This window comes from Hyposmocoma kahamanoa, unplaced genomic scaffold (genome assembly GCF_003589595.1).
Source record: "Hyposmocoma kahamanoa isolate Upper Pololo Valley unplaced genomic scaffold, ASM358959v1 129, whole genome shotgun sequence".
Taxonomy (NCBI): Eukaryota; Metazoa; Arthropoda; class Insecta; order Lepidoptera; family Cosmopterigidae; genus Hyposmocoma; species Hyposmocoma kahamanoa.
Window position 1 is genome coordinate 2,650,335 of NW_020653460.1, and position 13,275 is coordinate 2,663,609.

The window sequence follows — 13,275 nt, forward strand, 5'->3', positions numbered from 1 at the left end:
AGAAGGTAGTTTGTAATGTAATGCTCGCAAACGAATCTTGAATGTTACATTACAGGCGAATGTTCTCGGTGAGGGAGCGCCCTTATTCTATATACGAAGCTGAACAAATGTAAATAAAACAAATGAACAAAAACGGACCAACTCAGTAACAATTTTTTTTAACAAACTACGCATAGGAAATGAAACTATTTTTCCGGATTTAAATCGCGTATATTTGTTTTTTGTCCGTGTCAACCGTGACCATGGGACCTGTAAAGGGCCCGAAACGTCGGTTTGTTTGAAAAAACAAATATACGCGATTTAAATCCGGAAAAATAGTTTCATTTCCTATGTGTAACAATCGCGAAAACCTAAAAACTACGCATTTAAATAGTAAGGTTCACGCAAAAATACAAAGAATTATTTTTATCACTGGGTATAAAAAAAGGTATAACAAGCAATATACTACATGTAGGTACGTGCTACTAAATTGTATCAATGTTTACAATTAAGCTTAACAATATACTTTGTCTTACTAAATATATATATAATAAACCACGATTAAAAATATTTATCCGTTTTTGGATAAATATCGAGTAGAAATAGTATATTATATACAATAGTTTCTACCGAGTATTTATCCCAATGATATTTATCCATGACTCATCTCTACATCCGACACAAGACACAATGTTTTTACGAACCTTTAACGACCCGCTGAATGCGTCGTTTGCGAATGTGTGGCTTTACTACATTCTGGGCATAAAGCGTTTTTTTCTGCTTAAAGCGATTCCTTGTCGATAAGTGTAGTGACTCCCTCAGATTCAATACAAGTACAATAACATAATGAGAATAAAAATAAAATATTTTTTGTAAAAGTTATATTTATTCGAGTACATAACTACATCTTAATATAATGGATAATAACTATTTCTCCGCATGATAAATATTGTTTCAAGTGGATAAGACACGTGTGTCGTCACGCATCACTATTCGAAAGCGTTATCATATACTTCGATTAGTGTTTACATGATGTGAATAACTTCATAACAGCGTTTAAAATAGTTGCAGTCGGGAGGAATCTGTATTTCCTACAAAAGTACTTACATACTTAATAAGCATAAACTGTAGCGTTTTCAATGGCACTCTAATGTACTTGATTGTTCTTTTACTTAAGAAAGGAGAACTTATACCCACTAAATGCTTTGCTTTAGATCATACACACAATGTCATAGTGCTTTGGATAAACAAGCTCACATTAACAACCTTTATTTTTCTGAAGCATGTGGAAACAAAAATATGTGTTCAGTTACCTTGTGTAATATCATATTCATAAGCTGATACTTCAATGTAATTTCTTGTGTCTAAATGCTAGATCCATGCACACTTTTACATTTCACATGCACTAAGCTTTACATATTTTTAAATAAATAGCATTCAAGTATATGTTACCCATAGATGAGTCTCTTTTGGTGGGCAGCACATACTCAAAAGAAAAAAATCCTAAATACAGTTTCCTCCCAACTCAACAATTTCCTAACGTTTTTCCTAACTGTACTCAGAATTAAATTGAGCAGGATCTATTACAGCTACATTTACACACTAAAGTCAACTTTGTTGGCGGACAATACATTTGTTACAGTAGGCCTCCGATTACATGTTTATTTTATACAATTCCATTAATGATAATATTACATCAGAAGTCAGTCCCTTACCGTTCCTTTACTGTCCTTATATTACATAACTCCATACTTCAACTAAAATTGCAGTAAACTACGTCTATGTTTAATCTCAAATGCCGTATCGCGCGGACCGCGAACTCGCTCAAAATTGGGTCACGAAATGACGCGACTCGTGGGCATTCTTATGCGAACGGTGTGCGACGTGCCCACGCGACATATTCCACCAAAACCACTCGACAAGACTCCGAACATCGTAGTATAATCATTCATAAAATACTCATTACAAAAATACTGTACAATTAAAATAATTATTTGAAGGTAATAAACTCTTACCGATAAATCGTAAGCGGTTAATGCTCTGATAAAATCTACGCCCGTCCTTCCTTCAATAATACACCATTCACAAATTATATACAATGTCTCTTATAATAATATACATGTTACATAAACACACATCCAAATTTGATCCCAAAACTGTAGTCTTTACCTCGTTTTATTTTCTACATTAAATAATGAGATCGAACATAAACAACATGGAATTTTGCAATGAATGAGAAATAGGAATTCAATGTTACAACTGTGTGTGTAAGTGGAAAAAATTTAACTGTACTACAGTTTCAACATATACGAAAATAGGTATTTAATAATGTAGATTGGAAAAGCCCAGAATTGTCTAATAGTTATGTATCAATTTTAATAAATATGTCCATATCTTCTCGTATCAAGGCACTGATTTATTAAACAATGTTAACTGTTTTTGTTTAGTTAGGTCATCCTAGCATCTTAGCCTAAAATAATAGCCAATATTAAAATATTTAACTTGCAGTACAAATATTTAGTATGAAAATACACACAGAACTCTGCATACATAGATCTAAAATATAGTATTTCATTGTATTAAATATACATTAATTTGTAAATAGATTTCCAAAGGACTTTATTGGAAAACCATAATTTATACAAAAATATTTCTGGCATTCTAAATACATTTGTTACAGTAACCGTATTGCAATTTAAGAAGAAACGCGACGCGGCGGTCACCAATCGGAATAGGTGGGATGAAGTTTTCTTGATTTCTACGCGTCGATCGTTAGTGCGATAATGGAATGTAGATAGGACAGTTTGTTGACGACGAAATACCACAGTTTACTGTTCGAACTTGCTCCGCGAATATCGTATAAAATGTTAAAAATATATAACAAATACATCGATCTAAAGTCCTTGATCGCCCTTTACATGCAACGCACAAATGCATAATTCCGATCTAACAACAAGCTTCGTTTGTGTGTTCAGTCTCATGCGTCAGACTCGCGCCAGCGCCAATCGTCCTCCTCAGTGCTTCGACAAGTTCAATGGCAAATCTGAAACGTTCAGAGGATTCACATTAGATCGACGAACTTAAGGTAGACAAGTCGGCGTAGAAAATCGCTCACCCGAAGTGGGCTCGTCCTTGGGTATGTGGTCGGTGAGCAGCGGGTGCGCGAGCGGCGCCCAGGGCCCCGGCGGCGCGCCCGGGGCCATCGCGTAGTGCATCCAGAGCGGCGGCGGCGCCGGCGCGCGGTACAGCGGAGCCACGTACGGGTAGCCGTACACGGGCACGTCGCGCCAGTCGTCGCGCTGGGGCGAGCCGCGGTAGGGCGGGGGCGGGGGCGCGGGGCCCGCGCTCCACTGGCGCGCGAAGGGCGGCGGCGCCGGCGCGGCCGCGGGCGCGTACGCCGCGCGGAGGCGCGCCAGCTCCGACGGCGGCGTGGGCGAGTCGCGCGCCACGCCGTGCCCGGGGGAGCCCAGCGTCAGCGCCGAGTACCGGTACCGGTAGCCGTCGGGGCTCGGGCTCAAGTCGGGCGAGTGCACGCTCGACGGCGACTCGGTCTTCAGCGAGGGCGGGTACGAGTGCGGCGAGCGCTTCGCTTCCGGCGATCGGCGCGCGGAGCTCTCGTCGGGCATGGACAGGAGCGAGTGTATGCTGTAGCTGCTCACGTTTTTCGTCACGGGCGGGTCTTTGCGGGCCGAGCCGTTCTGCGACCTGGCGGGCACCTCGGAGGGCGCTTTGGGGGCGTGACTGGGGCCCGGCGACGGAGGATACGACGCCGTGCTCAGCGCGGGCACAGTCTTGGCTCGTCTCTTCATTCCTTGATCTTCGAGGCTCACTCGCTCCAGTTCGCGAAGTATACGTTTTCGGGGTGAAACCATCATGTGCTCCTGCCGGCAGTTCGCTAATTTCGCGTTTATCGGCGCCGGTAGGGACGCTATCCTCTCCCGCAACTTGTCGATGGTGCGGTTCAGTTCCTTGGGTCGGAAGGCGGATCTCGTCTTCTTGTACACTCTTAATTTATGATACTGATATGGTTTCTTGAGTTTCATGTGGTAGTACTTTTCTCGGTCACAGTCCGACCACTTGTCGTCAGTCGTATTCTTCGTTTTGGTGTCGGTCGAGGGCCCGTCGACGGTGTCGTCGCCGCGGCAGGCGGCGGCTTCGGGCGAAGCCGCGTCACCGTTGCGCTTCTTGTCGCAGACACCGTTGGCGAGCGGCCTGCGCAGGCCGTTGGACAGGTCGAGGTGCGAGGTATCGTAGGGGCGACGGCGCTTACGGCGACTGGCGACGGCGATAGCCGAGCAGGCCAGGCCAGCGGGTCGGCAGTAGTACATAGCTAGCTCTTTGGAGAGGTTGCGGCGCGGCGCGGCTTGTTTCCAGCAGTGGTCGCGCTGCCACGGCGAAGACTGGATTGAGGAGTTGTCATCGGACACGCTGAGCGAGGTGGGCGGCGGGTGCGGCGCGGGCGGCGTGGGCGACGCGGCGGCGGGCGGCCAAAACGTTTTGCGCGGTACCGACACCCAGCCTGTACGTTCGCCCTCGCGCCCGCTGCCGCGCACCAGCTCCAAGATGAACTTCCCATCTGCAAAACCAATCAAAGCTTACACATTTAAACTAAAACATATCTACATAATCTTGGGCAGTTTGAATGTGTAATATCTACATTGTAGGCCTGATGTTACTGCGATTCTCATTACTATATAATATTATTATTGCAACGCAAATATTTCGACAATTTTGCTTAATGACAACAATCAACATTTTGTTTGTTTATTTTTGTTTATAAAAAACTCATAGTCTAAATTTAAAATATACAGTGAATTTATTTCAACTCAAGACAAAATGCTTCAATAAATAAACAACACGCTCATAAAGTTATATGCATTATTAAACACTAGTATTGACGTAAAACCTAAATAATAGACATGCAGAAAATTATTTTTTTATTGTACTAAGCGACGAGACGAAAAATCGTGCGGCTTTCGGTAAACAAAGCGACACACCTATCCATAACAGTTGCCGTACCACTCAGAGCTTTAAATCGCAAAGATCTTAGGGGCACTGCCACTGCGCCCGTCACCCTGAGACATGAGCTGACAAGTCACACATGCCTGTAATTTCACCAAAATAAATTACATCATTTGAAATTTTTATTCAAATGATATTCAATTATTTTTTGTGAAATTACTCTAATAGTTTGTTATAATTATTAATACAAAAATCGAACACTCTAAATCAAATTCATATGCTATACCAACTAAGTAAGTAACTAAGTTTAGTTGGTATAGCATCTAGCATGGTATGCTAGAAGATGTTAGTTCGAATCCGGCCAGATCGAAATTTTTTTTTATAATTATAATGATTATAATAAATTACATCATTTAAACCAGAAATAGAGATGAAATGTCATTTAATTTGTTTGAAACCTCCGATTGGCCAGCCCGAATTCGAAACAATTGACAGGTATCGTCAATTGTTTCACTTCAAATCGACCAGTTTAACTTGAGGTTTGCTATAATGGATGAAAATTGAAAAATTACATATTTGATTAAGGTTCATCTGAATCTCCAATGCCACTGTTACTCATTTAGGAACATAGACACCTACCCCTTAGGCGAAACATCCTATTCAGAGAAAGCATGTACAAACTGAGCTAAAAAATCATCATTACTATTGTAACTCTGTGCATCTATGCTCCAAGATGTAAGTAAAGGTGATCATGGTGGATCAAATTCCTGGTTGCAGAGTTGTAGGGGTATACAAGCCCTGGAATTCCATAATAACAATATTATGAAAATAATAATAATTGATTACTCTGATACATCAAGCAGCATACACTTGCCGTAAATGTAGTTGTATAAGATTACAGAGCAAGTTTCCACACTCTCAGCACCTATACCATTTAAATAAGTCAACAATGTTATGTTTACTTAAATTGGACTCTTTGTTATTTAATTTTACGACATTGTATATTGACCTTTAGTTAGCTAATTATAAAAGTTTTATAAATAAAAGTGCCACATATAACAGTATATAATAACAAAAGTTGACAAGTGCTATACAAACATTAGGTATAATCAGTTTATTGAACCTACTTCAACTTTAAATTGCAGTAAGCAACTTAATTTACAATAAATAGAAAAATAATGTTATAAGTAAACATTTGTTTATAGTAACAATATAAAGTACTATTATGTTAACCAAGTAAGAAGCAACTTGTAAACAATAATGATCTCTTATGAGCATGAACAATGTATAACTGTAAGCCACCACTGGAGTGGTGGCTATAGTGTTCTGTTTCCACTAGAGTGCTCACAGCCCCTTACGAAACTCAAAACAATAGCCAGCGGCAGTGCCCAGACAATTGGCAACGGCTCAGTCAAATGTGCCTTCCAAGCTTATCAGAGCATGAATGACTTTCTAGTTTCCTTACTTACAGCCTAATAAACAACCTCTGTAACCCATCCAGTAATTCGTAAAGCAGTTATTCAAGTAATCACAATGATAACATGCAAGTTTAACAGCAGCACTGACCTTTAAAGAACTTGAGCCTTCCTCCCGTCGCTGCGAGGGCGGAACTGTGCACTGGAGCATCCTCGTTTGTACCCTTACTGCTGTTACCATTCACGCCATGTCTTCTGTCCACTTCCTCTGTCATTTTGGTACATGTTGTCAGAGTTGTGTTTGTTCCTTCCTGTATATGCATTTCATTTCTGACTGCTCATTCAGAACACGAGCAACCACTCAGTTCGAGCACTCTCGCCATGTCGCACCGAGTATTGCAAACCGAGCCAAATCCGACACCAGCCTTTGACAAGGATTCACATACGACACTTCTGCGAGAGTCTTCATCCTAGGAAAGCTGGTTGAGAGTCACAAGCACTCTCAAAACTTACATATAAACACATTACCGACACGGTGACTACCGAATTGAACCAATATTTTGATCGATCCTTTCAAGGGCACTTATACTTTTTTCACTTCCCAAATAATTACAAAACAAGACCGCGACTCTGGATTCCCGATTATTATCGGGACCGCGACACAATTCAATAAAAAGCTGCTCGTTTTTCAGCACATAGTTCATTCACACCCAGCATCCATTTTGATTCGTTCAAAATCAAATACGATCGTTCTTTTTTTGATTAGAAAATCGGAATGCATTGTTCTATGCGTTTAGATATGTTGTCAGTAAATAGCATAAAATGACTTTAATTTCTCAAAACTTATTAAATTAGAAATCTGCCGTTTACGAACATTTTAGGTATTGATATGAAGTTGTTTTTTTGTTTTTTGTCGACTGTTGCTTGTTTATTTTCTAATTTCTACATTTACTATTATCAATACAAAACGCAATAATATTGCGTTCAAAATTGAAACTATACAGGTAATTTATGCTCTGGTAACATTTACCGTCTATTGTCTGTGGTGACAACCATCTTGAAACCTGCGAGGTAGTACATACCATACATTTGTCGCTTTCTTTCCGCACGATCCGGTATCATTGCTTCTCTTTTCATTATCGTATATCAAAAGGGACCAACGATATATTTTGCGTGGGAATAAAATGAGATAGAAGCCAGTAAGCTAGCCAACCAGCCATTGAATATTTTGGCTTGGTTTGATCAGTGTGATTATTTTTTGTGCGCGCTGACTAATTTACTGATTCGGTGAATTTAGAGAGTTGTGCTAAATACACGCGTGTATCTGTAACCATGACATCTTCAGAGGTCTCCTCCTACAATCGCAAGATAATATCCGAGGATTTGTCAAATGTGGAATTCGACACGAGCGAGGATGTCGAAGTTATCCCAACATTTGATTCCATGGGACTCAAGGATGAGCTGTTGCGAGGAATCTACACTTACGGTAATCATTTTCATGTAAAATTTTCAATTAAAACCAATGCATGCGTTAAAACCAACTCAAGCGTGTTCATGAAAATAAGTGCCACTTTCACATTTTCAGGATTCGAGAAACCTTCCGCAATTCAGCAAAGGAGTATACTGCCAATTGTGAAAGGCCGGGATGTGATAGCTCAGGCCCAGTCTGGTACAGGAAAGACTGCCACATTCTCCATTTCGATATTGCAATCGTTGGATACCACTTTACGTGAAACCCAGGTGTTGATACTATCACCTACACGCGAGTTGGCCACACAGATTCAGAAGGTGATTCTTGCCTTGGGAGATTTCATGAATGTGCAATGTCATGCTTGCATTGGAGGGACAAATCTTGGTGAAGATATTAGGAAGTTAGATTATGGACAGCATGTTGTCTCTGGCACTCCGGGTCGCGTATTTGGTAAACAAAATTTTACATTCTCAATATATACACTTAGAGAATTAATTGATTTTGGTGTACCTAATTTACTAATCACAATTGAAGCTTGTTTTGAATCTGTGATAATAATAGAGGACAGTTCTGTAAGCACTCTGTACATAGTCAATTTGTTTAGATACTTAACTAAATGTAAACAATCTTGATACATCTTTTTATTGAAACATACTTGACAAATCCATAGGCATAAAAATAGGCATGGAATTTCATATGAAGCTAAGTATTTGTATTTCAAGGTAAGTAAAAATCATTTTATAAATGTGTATTTCAATATATGTATATAGACATCTCAAGATTGTTTACATTTAGTTATGTACCTAAACAAATGGACTATAGTTGTTATTTCAATATTGATAAACCAGCAACAAGATTTGATGAAGGTTGTGATTTTCTTGCTAAAATTACTAAGGTACAAATACTAAAATTTGCCCTCAAAAATGTTCAACTGTGCTAATTTATTGAAAACATATTACCTTGTGTAGTTTTTGAAAAACCATAATCTGAGGATTAAAATGAATTCCTTCTTTTAAAATCTTATGTCTACCATATAGTTTGGATGAACAACAATGTGACACTCTTCTTAATACCTAATTATTATTGTTCCAGACATGATCAGAAGACGTGTGCTCCGAACTCGGTCAATCAAAATGCTGGTACTAGATGAAGCTGATGAAATGCTGAACAAGGGATTTAAAGAACAAATCTATGATGTGTACCGTTATCTACCACCAGCAACACAAGTTGTGCTTATCTCTGCTACGTTACCCCATGAAATCCTTGAGATGACTTCCAAATTTATGACTGATCCTATCAGAATTTTAGTTAAACGGTTTGTAATAAAATTTTTATTTTTTAGTTACTATATAGTTGACACCATAGCAATAACAACTGTTTATTTAATGTTCATGCTCCATTGTCCATCCATTCAATATCCTAAATGTAAACATGATACACTTTGTGTATGATTTCCTCTGGTAGAAATTTTTGATCACAAGTGTTAATGTGTGTCAGATGAAGATTTCTGAGATTCTCTTTTATTACATCCTCAAGCATAATATATTTTTAATATAAAGTTAATTTAGTAGTGTACTTTCAGTGACGAATTGACGCTGGAAGGAATAAAGCAGTTCTTTGTAGCAGTAGAACGTGAGGAGTGGAAGTTTGACACACTTTGCGATCTTTATGACACTCTCACCATAACTCAGGCAGTTATTTTCTGCAACACCAAGAGGAAGGTGGACTGGTTGACACAGAAAATGCAAGAGGCAAATTTCACTGTTAGCTCTATGCATGGAGACATGCCACAAAAAGAACGAGACAATATTATGAAGGAGTTCCGTTCTGGGCAAAGGTATATTTATCAGTTTACAGTACAGTATGGTCTTTATGTATAAAACCTTTCTTTTTTTTTAATAAGGCCTGTAACACTTGGGTGTCAATTTCGGCCTTGTGATGTCAATCCTTCTACTATATTGTGTCGCCTCTTAGTGAGAGACAAGACCTCACTTATGAGTATAGAGTTTTAGCCCTCTTTGCCAACGGGTCACCCAACACGACATTTAACTCCCCAACCTGCCAAATATCTAATTGAAATTGGCTTGTTAGGCTCGTATTCCAGAACTTTACTCAATACTCAGGTCAGAATCTGAGTATGATTTCAAGCAGGAAATATGACCCTAATGGCAGGGACTTGAGTATGATTTTGAGTGCTTTAAACCATACTCAAATCCTGACTTGAGCATTGAGTACAGTTCTAGAATACGACTCTTAGAGCCACATAATGGCCACATTCCATTAAATGTAGCATATCTTCAAGTTTGTTACAGAATTTACATAGCGGAGATTCTGCTCTTTTTATTAGATGGTAGAAGTTATTTAAGGGAAGGTGGCCAGTACGTAGTCTTATAAAAGCTTATAATAATATATATTTGTATAATTGCTATATTTAAAATATTTTACTATACATTTTTTATTATTTTACAGCCGTGTTCTCATCACAACAGATGTGTGGGCCCGTGGTATTGATGTGCAGCAAGTGTCTTTAGTTATTAACTATGACCTTCCGAACAACCGTGAGTTGTACATCCACCGAATCGGTCGATCAGGTCGTTTTGGGCGCAAGGGTGTTGCAATTAACTTTGTCAAGTCAGATGATATCAGGATTCTTAGAGATATTGAGCAATACTATTCCACACAAATTGACGAAATGCCAATGAATGTGGCTGATTTAATATAATTTTTTTGCAATTCCAACAGTAACAACTTTATTTCAAAGCACTTTGGTGAAAGGTTGTAATAGTAGAATATCTTTCAAAACTGTCCATTTCAATGCTGACTAACAGATGTGCTTTTCTCCTAGATGTTTTGATATTGTGTTAATATAATGTACTTACTTTAAGCAAAACTGTGTTTCATTCATTCCATTGTAATAGAATTGTGTAGAAATGAAATAACCATAAATCACATTTATGTACATAATATACAAATTTTATTATGTAGTTAAACTGCAACACATGACAAATAATTTTCAAAGCATTATTAAGTGTAGATTATGTTAATGTAGTATACAGTTCAATATACATAAAAACTTAACTACTTAAAATCTATTTTTTTCTACTATCAATCCAAAAGAACATTTTAAGTCTAACTTATGAGCTTTTGGAATGTCACCACATTTGCAGTATGGCCAACTCTGTCGCAAAACAATGAGTCACAATGTTTGCCGCCATCTTCCATTCTTTCTAATCCATTCACAACATCTAGTTTTATTGTGAAATAAATAAATTTGATATCTACGATCGCAAAACCCACACAAAATATTTTGTTACATAGTACAGTTACAGAACGAGACTCCTTGACTTAGTCCTGGAGGATTTACCAGATGCCTTATGATATTGATTTCCTCTGATAAGGCACAAGTTTTAAATAAAGTTTTCTTAATTAGATACTGTATATTATGTTGACCATGGTGCTGGAAACTATCTTGTGAACACAATTATAACAACAAGTGATAATCTTTAAGGGAAATTGGGGCAAAATATTTTATTAGTAAAAATAGTGTCTAGCCATGTACTAGCCACTTTATGTATCCTAAAGTGACAAAAAGTATACTTAGGCTATGATAAATGTATAAATATAAAGGATCTAAAAGATTACAATTCGGCCTCTGCAGCAGGGTGGTAGGCACTCCAGCGCCTGTATATAAATATCCCAATAGCACCCACAAGAAGTGCCACCAATATTTCAGTTAACTGGTCTAAGAAGCTGGTGCCTTGTTCAGATGACTCTAGGATTTGTGTCTCAATTTCCGGCAGTGGCTCCTCTGGTGGCTTAGGCGCTTGCTCTTCCTCCCCTTTGAAGGCTATTTGGCTGAGAGCGGACTGCTCCTCCTCTGTCATTGGCTTAGCTGCAGTAGATGATAGTAAAACAGATGTCTCCCCACACAGTGGACACACCCAACTTGTTGACTTCTTTGCCAAAATCTTACGCTCGGCAGGAGAATAATCCAGAGAACCAATTGTTCCTTCAGCAGGAGAGGGCATGAAAGCTATAAGAGCAAGTAAAGCTGTTCTAATAGACCATGATGGCTGCCAAGTCTCAGGGTGATGGCCAGAGATAGATAAACAGATCTTTTTATTTACCTCAAATCTACCGTTAGGTGTAAGAAGAATAATATGCGGCGGATGCATAGGATATTCTTTAGGCAGTAGTATTCTGCCGTGGTAGATACCGCCTTCGAAGTCAGTGCCTTTAGGGCCCTGCACGGTGAAGTGCCACTCGAATAAGTTGTCGTCCAAGGGCCGAGCACAGTACTCCTCAGTGGCTTCTGCAAGCTCCAGGGCTTCTCTCATCAATCGTTTAACTCCAGGACATTTAGTATTATATTTTTCTCCCATTTCTGCCATTTTCACAAAACGTAACGTATAGGACACGTAAGTGCTGTCAAAAAGCAAAATATTATGATGACGCAATGTAAATTACGAATTATTATCGAATAATCACAGGAAAATTTGATAACAAAAATCCTTTGTAGAAATTAGATAGTGTACCTGTCAAATGTTATTGAATGAAAGAAATGTCACAAGCTAAAACACTGTCACACAGTGAGACCTACGTGACCATTGGAGTTTCCGTAGAGGATGGAAAAAAATAAAAGAAGTTTCTCCTTATTTGTTATATTGAAAACCCCACAAATAAGATAATGCATTATGAAAAATTTTATTTGTTTTCAGCAACTTCAGCAAAATGTTTAATTTACGAAATTTTCGGATCTCTCTCAAGAGGAAAAAAGCTCTTTGTTTTTCAAAATCTCTCAAAATCAAGACGAGCCCATCGATTTATTCGAATATCGAACGACAAAACGCATATTTTGTTTTAATTGTTCCGAAAATATTCATCGCAATTTTAGTAATCATAAATCGCAATTTATGTGTGTTTCTTATGTTTAAAATAATTCGAAGTTAAATTAATTTAAAACGGGGTGATTGCCATGCTACCAAACCGCAAAAACCAAATGCATAATAAAAAAAACAAACGTCAAAATAAATAACCTCAATTTTTAGCGAAGACGCTTCGCTTTCGTTGTTGTTTCTATTGACGCTATTTAACGTGGATATATTGTAAAGTTTTAATCGATTGGTCTGCTTTATTCATGGAAGGTCCGCCAGGCACAGGGCCGGGCAATAACAATGGATCGATGCCACCTTTGCCACCGGGTATGGGTAGTTTTCCTCCGATGCCGCCTCCGCCAGGCGCTATGCCTCCGGGAAATATGCCTCCTCCGCCTCCCATGGGCCCTCCCGGCACCATGCCACCTGTAAGTTCCGCTGGTGGGCCGCCAAACATGCAAGGAGGACCTCCAAACATGGGACCGCCCACTACCATGGGCCCACCCTCAGGCATGGGCCCGCCCTCAGGCATGGGTCCACCCTCAGGCATGGGTCCACCCTCAGGCATGGGTCC

The 13,275-nt window shown here is 39.2% G+C and overlaps 3 protein-coding genes across 3 annotated transcripts; 1 reads left to right on the forward strand and 2 right to left on the reverse strand.

Annotated features, from left to right (window-relative positions):
* Nucleotides 1–873: 873 nt before the first annotated feature.
* LOC113240292 lies at nucleotides 874–7,009 on the reverse strand. The gene is made up of 3 exons (XM_026477557.1): nucleotides 6,508–7,009; nucleotides 3,095–4,555; nucleotides 874–3,022 (listed from the first exon to the last, which is right to left on the reverse strand). The coding sequence occupies exons 1-3, from the start codon at nucleotides 6,677–6,679 to the stop codon at nucleotides 2,994–2,996; spliced, it is 1,662 nt and encodes a 553-aa protein (XP_026333342.1). The 5' UTR covers nucleotides 6,680–7,009; the 3' UTR covers nucleotides 874–2,993.
* Nucleotides 7,010–7,527: 518 nt separating this feature from the next.
* LOC113240254 (eukaryotic initiation factor 4A-III) lies at nucleotides 7,528–10,700 on the forward strand. Its single transcript, XM_026477510.1, has 5 exons — nucleotides 7,528–7,842; nucleotides 7,942–8,277; nucleotides 8,920–9,142; nucleotides 9,410–9,664; nucleotides 10,297–10,700. The coding sequence occupies exons 1-5, from the start codon at nucleotides 7,689–7,691 to the stop codon at nucleotides 10,547–10,549; spliced, it is 1,221 nt and encodes a 406-aa protein (XP_026333295.1). The 5' UTR covers nucleotides 7,528–7,688; the 3' UTR covers nucleotides 10,550–10,700.
* Nucleotides 10,701–10,989: 289 nt separating this feature from the next.
* On the reverse strand, nucleotides 10,990–12,233 carry LOC113240285 (ubiquitin-conjugating enzyme E2 J1-like). Its single transcript, XM_026477545.1, has one exon. The coding sequence runs from the start codon at nucleotides 12,216–12,218 to the stop codon at nucleotides 11,466–11,468; it is 753 nt and encodes a 250-aa protein (XP_026333330.1). The 5' UTR covers nucleotides 12,219–12,233; the 3' UTR covers nucleotides 10,990–11,465.
* Between the last annotated feature and the right edge of the window lie 1,042 nt (nucleotides 12,234–13,275).

What these genes read in the sequence shown, in the direction of transcription:
- LOC113240292 (XM_026477557.1), bottom strand. Translation starts at nt 6,679, where the DNA reads ATGCATATACAGGAAGGAACAAACACAACTCTGACAACATGTACCAAA. An exon ending in AAGGCTCAAGTTCTTTAAAG is followed by an intron (nt 4,556 to 6,507) that starts GTCAGTGCTGCT and finishes TTGGTTTTGCAG; the next exon opens with ATGGGAAGTTCATCTTGGAG. An exon ending in CAAGGACGAGCCCACTTCGG is followed by an intron (nt 3,023 to 3,094) that starts GTGAGCGATTTT and finishes TGAACGTTTCAG; the next exon opens with ATTTGCCATTGAACTTGTCG.
- LOC113240254 (XM_026477510.1), top strand. Translation starts at nt 7,689, where the DNA reads ATGACATCTTCAGAGGTCTCCTCCTACAATCGCAAGATAATATCCGAG. An exon ending in ATCAGAATTTTAGTTAAACG is followed by an intron (nt 9,143 to 9,409) that starts GTTTGTAATAAA and finishes GTGTACTTTCAG; the next exon opens with TGACGAATTGACGCTGGAAG. An exon ending in GAGTTCCGTTCTGGGCAAAG is followed by an intron (nt 9,665 to 10,296) that starts GTATATTTATCA and finishes ATTATTTTACAG; the next exon opens with CCGTGTTCTCATCACAACAG.
- LOC113240285 (XM_026477545.1), bottom strand. Translation starts at nt 12,218, where the DNA reads ATGGCAGAAATGGGAGAAAAATATAATACTAAATGTCCTGGAGTTAAA.